This window comes from Mesitornis unicolor, unplaced genomic scaffold (genome assembly GCF_000695765.1).
Source record: "Mesitornis unicolor isolate BGI_N332 unplaced genomic scaffold, ASM69576v1 scaffold2694, whole genome shotgun sequence".
NCBI classification, from domain to species: Eukaryota; Metazoa; Chordata; class Aves; order Mesitornithiformes; family Mesitornithidae; genus Mesitornis; species Mesitornis unicolor.
Window position 1 is genome coordinate 32,374 of NW_010181892.1, and position 6,351 is coordinate 38,724.

General features: G+C 40.4%; 1 protein-coding gene across 1 annotated transcript in view; it reads left to right on the forward strand.

The window, feature by feature from the left end:
* Positions 1–5,886, forward strand: part of LOC104539897 (WD repeat- and FYVE domain-containing protein 4-like) — a 37,804-nt gene extending 31,918 nt beyond the window's left edge. Inside the window, exons 11-14 of the mRNA XM_010183565.1 lie at positions 2,073–2,221; positions 3,355–3,475; positions 5,307–5,392; positions 5,844–5,886. Coding sequence (XP_010181867.1) covers positions 2,073–2,221; positions 3,355–3,475; positions 5,307–5,392; positions 5,844–5,886 — 399 coding nt within the window. The remainder of the gene's footprint in view (positions 1–2,072; positions 2,222–3,354; positions 3,476–5,306; positions 5,393–5,843) is intronic.
* The last annotated feature ends 465 nt before the right edge of the window (positions 5,887–6,351 follow it).

The window sequence follows — 6,351 nt, forward strand, 5'->3', positions numbered from 1 at the left end:
CTCTGCAGGAGAGGTGATGGAAAAAATGCTAGCTTCCTCCTAGAAAGACTTTAGAGGAGAAAGAGAAAGATACTGAAGGGGTTTTCATCAAAAAATACTCACAGAAATCTTCCAGGGTTGTTGTTTTTTAAACTCAGAATGAAAAAAACCTTCTGTGCCCGCTCAAGTGATTTCAAAATGAAACCCTCTATTTTGTTGGTTAAATAATTGCTTTTCAGTAAAAAAAAAAATGAAGTGTAGAAACAAAACTTTATTTTGATTGTTTTTAATTTATTATTTACGTTATGCTGGCATCCAAGACTGAAAGCTTGTGTAGCAGTGCAGGTCTGTTTCAGCTGACCTAGGTTAGTCTGTGTGTATTTCGGGGCACGAGGCAAGGAAGGTTGTAGATTTGGTTCCAGAAATATGGTTCCTCCAGTGAGGTAGGAACAAAGGCAGAGAGCAATGGAGAAACTATACTTACTCTGTCTGTCATCATGTGGACATGATCTAGTAGAACCAATGCTATTTCTGGGTCATTTTTGCATGTGCAGAAAGTAATACCTGTTATACCTATAATATACTCCTGTTCTTGTGCAGTTTGGTAGAGGTAAAATCATTGCAATCTTAAGAGAAAAAACAGAAATTGTGATACTTCTTGTGCTTGTCAATCAGTTCTCCCAAGAACATTGCATTAGATTTCTGAACCAGCAAACTTCTTACCTCTCAGATCTAATCTCCCTGTATGAAGCCCTCTGATCCTTGCAGCTTCAGATGGACTCAGCTTGCAAAATTTTACACTCATTTCTGAATTGCAGGTAGATTGTGCTGATTTATGGAGGGAGCTCATTAGTGAGCAGTTTTCTTAGTATGTAAGGAAGTATTTGGATTTTGTTTTATGAATGTTTTTTGCAAATAGAGGGTGCCTCATCTGAGACTGAGCTAACAGGCTGACGATTAGCTTCTGCCTCCTTCCCTGGGAATGGAGGACATACTGATTCAAAGTTCTGGTCCAAACTGGGCACAGCAATGAGTTGACCTTGAATCTCTCAGTTGACTGCTCCTTACCAGTGGACTGCTGTCTTGGAGCTGTGTATAGGAGATTGAATCAACAGACAAGAAAAGTTAGAAACTGTTTCAGAAAAAAAGCCCTTTTATTTTTTCTTTTTCTTTATCAAAACTTGTTAATTCCAAAAAAAGCCCCTTTCTATGAACTAGCATACATTACTGAAGAACTACTTTGCTGAAAAATTCCCAATACTTCTAAACTGTGCATTAGAAATTCCTGTATTTTAAGAGCCAATTTAATTCATTCAGTAGGAAGAAAAAGCACGTGAGTCTTAGGATGCCACGGTTTTTTAAACTATTCCAGAATGTTTAACTGAATCTTTATTTTAAGACAACTAGATTCATAGATTCATATATTCTGAGTGACCTTCTGTATAATATAGGAAGGAAAAGTGCCAGTGCAAATAGTTTTGTGTTACTGAGATTTCAGTCCATTGTATGCTGATTCAGCTGTCCACGGTGAGATAGACACTTAGAGTATTAGATCCTTTCCTTGCTCATTGCTCCCTGGGATCCCTTTGCAGGATTCTTTCAAGATTCGATTTCACTGAGATGTAACTAAAAGTGTTTGCCTTTTCTCTGTATTCTACAAATACATGCCCATATTTATTATATGTTACTGTTTTTCTGTGTGATGCTGTGTAAGTCACTTCTTTCATCAGTGCTTCAAGCCCCTGCCTATGTAGCAAGTATTGCTGTCTAGCAAGGTTTTGCAGTGCTAACTCCTGCAACATTTACAAGCTCTTCATGTTCTGTAGTGATGTCACTAAATACAGCCACAGGTAGATGGGGAAGGAACAGCTTCACTGGACAAAAAGGGCACAGGACCCTCCTGTGGTACCACAGAGGCGTGCACTGTCAGTCATAGGGTCATTTTGTGGCCGCATCCCTATAGATCTGCCAGTCAAAATGACAGCTGTTTTGGTACAAACATGTGTCCTTGTGCATCACTGGGTCTTGTTCCCTGCTGTCCCTGTCTCCTGTGTTACCTGCTCCTGGTTTCATTATGCTTGCTTCCATACTAGGTCACATTCAAGTGCTCTGTGGCAGTTGTGCGGGGGCACAGAGCGTTGGAAGGAGTGCTGCTCTTTGGCAGAGAGCACTTTTATATCTGCGAGTGCTTTGTATTATCCCCTCTAGAAGAAGTCTACTGTACACATCACTGCTTGTCCAGGTGAGTTATTCTTTCCTCCCAGAGATCTGCTTGGTTAATTTCAGTATTGGCACATGGATACCTAGAATTCGCACAGACTTTGGGGGGCAGGAGAGATTTCAAGAGGGCTTTTAGTACAGCAAGAAGTTTGCCATCCCTTCATCTGTTCACAGAATTGTTTAGCATAACTAACATAGGTGCTTGTTCATGGGCTTTGGAGGTGCAACAAGAACTCCCAGCTCCGACAGATGGAGATGGTGGGCAGTTGAACACAAACACTGCTGGTTTTCAGTTCTTTTAAAGTGTTGTTAATGTTTCCTTCTGACTGTCTGCCATCTTTTATTCATATGGAACAGTCATTACAAGGGCCTTTAGCTTCCATATCTCATAAGTTTGTGTTTGTTTCTCCAAGACAGAATCGTAACTAATATTTGGCACGCTACTATCATCTTTGACTCATGATTTATTGAAACCGATCAATATTGGAAATGAGTCTGTTAGACTTAGCTCTCTGTGCATACTGCGTGCTCACGTGCAAAGCCCAGTGGGACAGTGAGTAACTCAGTGGTTTTACTCCCTGTCTGCTCTACATCCGATTCCTACGACGTCCAATATCAGTCAATCTGATCAAGTGACTTAAGGATTGATTGGACTGGGTCCAATTAAAGCCTAGGTTGTTTTTCTAAGGGATTTGCTATGGGCTAGGCTGTAGATAGCAACTGCAATACATGTACACAACTAAAGTGATAATGATTAATTGCTTAATTATTAGTTCCAATTAACTGCTGTTTATAATAGCTGTGTGTCCATATGGTTGCCTTTGACCCAGGCTTTCAGGTTCTCCCACCCAGCTCCTTCCCTTGCTGCTTCTCAGCCTTCAGTGTGTGTGAAACATTGCTGTATGCCAGTCTGTATGCACTGAAATAATTCTGAACCTGCCGTTAGCCTCCATAGGCTCTTCGTGTTATTTTCAGAATGAGTACAAAATCTACCTTCAGTTTTTAGCTTTGTTTTCAATTCATGTGTGCTCTAGTTGATCTTGCTGTCTCTTGGTATTTTTATTATTCTTTAGGGAGGACTTGGATGTTCATGAGGTCTCTCCTGACATTTTTGATTCAAATTAATTTTTCTTTCTTTATATGTTTCTCTTCCAGCATCAGTGATCCATTTATTTTCAACTTATGTCACAAAGATCGTGCTGTGGGAGACCAGATGTGTTCTCGTCATTCCTATCACGATATAAAGGAGATTCACTTGATGCGCTTTCTTCTGCAGGTAGGAACTAACATGCTTGGTCATCTGAGGGGAAGCTGCAACAGTTTTGGCAGGGTTTTGTTACAGTCTAAAGAGTAATTCACAGATTCTGTTTGGCAGAAATATGGATTATTCGATATATATTTACTATGAAGCAGCCATAGCTAGTTACTGGATATTTTGAATCCGTTTTTGGAAGGTTGAGGTTCAACAGAGAATTAAAACATCATTTGGAAAATTCAAAAGTTGGAGAAAATGAGGCTGGTGATTGTCTTATGTCTGGTAGTACGGCACTCATCCATGACTCAGCCTTGTTTTATTTTATATCTGCAATTACATATGCAAAACGGACAATTTTGGTAGGTGAGACTCGCTCCAGGGTATAGCATAGCTCAGTGGGTAGGTCACTTTCCAAGCACATGTAAGAATGTTAAGTTTTGTTTTGAGTAACTGTATGAAGCTTATTTTCTTATATCACTCATTAGTAACTTCAGCAATGGAACTGTCACCTCTTCTGTTTTGTGCATAGCATCAAAGTTGCCAGTGGAATCTTGCCACCTTCTCACATATTCACATGTCTGTGTATGCACAGGCTTGGTTTAACGTGAGAAATGGAAATGTCTCGTGTGACCCAATAAGAAAAATGGAGATGAGGAAAAACAGTCTTTAAATGGGCCTGGGGCAAAGGTGGGGCTTGTTGGTGTGAGGGGGTTTTGTGGGTTTTTTTGGTTGTGGGTTTTTGGAGGTTGTTTGTTTGTTTTTGCTTTGTTTCAGTTAATGAACTGAAAATTCAGCTATGCGTATCAGACTCTCAAATTCTTGCACTGGGACTCCAGTGAAAAAAAGATTGCAGAAAAAGAATAAAACTGATTCCTTGCTCTTTCCATGTGGGACAGGTGGATCAGCTGTTTAGAGAGCTGAATTCCTGGTCCTGAATGTAGCCCAGCTCAGAGCAAAGCACTGTGAAACCACACGGCCCAGTTCTGTACTGGCGACGCTTGAGCAGTCTTGGTTTGGAAAGCTGAGCTTGAGAGCAAATGCTGCAAGCTGTCTATTGTCATAGCTGCTCTCATGTTACCTCTCTGCTTTGTACTTAATTTGTGAATCATGTATGGGGCAGTTGACACTGTGGTGTTTTTCTAGGTTTGTATTGCACCTGCCACATTTGGATTGAAACTCATGTCTGGGTTCCCAGACACCACTCGTTATTTATACTTTTACTTCACTGACTTTGGGGAAAAACAGGACCACTCACTGAGTATATAACAGGATTATACGCAAATGCAATGATGTGTGGAGATACTGTGGCAAAAAGGGGTTGAAGTTTTCATCTTTCACTATTTAAAGCTTCAATGAGAAATGTCATAAACTTCCCTTCCTCCTCTGCTGCTTCTAGTCAGAAGAAATTTTTGCCATTTCCGTTGTGCTCACTGTTCATTTAGAAAGCAGTATGGTTGCTTTCTAAAAGAAGCTCTTATTTAGCATCCCCTCTTCATATTATCTTTCTCGCCTAATTAGAAGTTAATGCTACTGGTGTCTTGTTAATCACACTGAGATTTCAAGATAAAAACACTTCAGAAGCAGCAGGAGGAGGCAGGCGATTGAACCAATATCCAAGAGTTAGGTTTTTCATCAGAGAAGAATTTATCACCTAGCCAACCCAGTATGACCATTTCTAAAGTTGGATAATTTGGGAATATTAGGCATATTTTGCTATGCTCCCTCATACTTGATACAACGTCAAGACTGGTTTTTTTAAAGCCCTGAAGAATTGGACAGGCCACACTGGACTCTTTGCAGCACTCAGCTTTGCTTTGCAGCTCTTCACACTGTAACTGGTTTACTTTTCCAGGAGATCGCCTTGGAAATATTCTTCAAAAGTGGTTACTCCAGATTTCTTGTCTTCCACGACAGCGACCGAAATAAGATATTTAAGAGGTAATCACTACTTCATCATAACGTGTGAACACCCAGGTGACACTCCTGGTCTATTGCCTCGATTTATCCTGGCTTCAGATGTCTGTCTTGTGTTACCCCTGCTTTTTCTTCAGTCAGCTCCTTGGTCTTAAATGAGTTACACTTCAGCAAAGCTATGAAATTTTCTTTTTGCCAAGCTGTGAATTCTTCAGAGCATTATGTAGGTATTGATTTATGCAGGGAACTAATGCATGTGTAGGGCTCTTCTAGTACCCAGTGGTGTGCTCTATGTGCATGCATCCCAGGAAACAGCATTTGTAGCTGTGCTGCTTCCTCTCACTGAGATGGGAGAGCCACCTCCATCTCACCTCACGGTACTGGGTGAAAGAATGTTTCTCCCTATTTCTTCCAACACACGAAGTGTCATTACATTCTTCAGGAATAAAATGTCTTTGTCTCTCTCACTTTGTAGGTTTGGTGGGGAGTTAACATTTAATGGTGACATTTTTGTTTAAAAAAGTTTTCTCCTTATATGCTTGTCTTCTTTGAAACTTGAATGTAAGACTTTTGCACTTTGTTTCCTTGCTATTTTTTTCCTCTACTACAATTCTGGCTGTTATATCAGGTTTAGTTTCACTGTCCTTTACACAGGAAAAATACTTCAACACGTACTACTTCCCGTGGTAAATTCTGCAGCCTGGACTAAGGACTGGTACTGTTAATTTCTAAACAATCATAGCAGTTACTTCTGCTTCTGAAATCTCTGAAGAGTTTCTAACGGAGCATTGCTTAAAAAGTTAATCCAGTCTTCCTTTCTAAACTGGCTGCTTAGAGTTGCCAGGTTCTGCCCCAGAGACAGTTGCTTTGTTTAGCCCTTTTCTTTGCTGTCTCAGCTCTGACAAATGTCTCTTGGAGTAATCTTGCAGAGGCAGTTCAAGCTAATGTTTTGATTTTCATCTGTCTGTGCTTCCCCTCAGCTG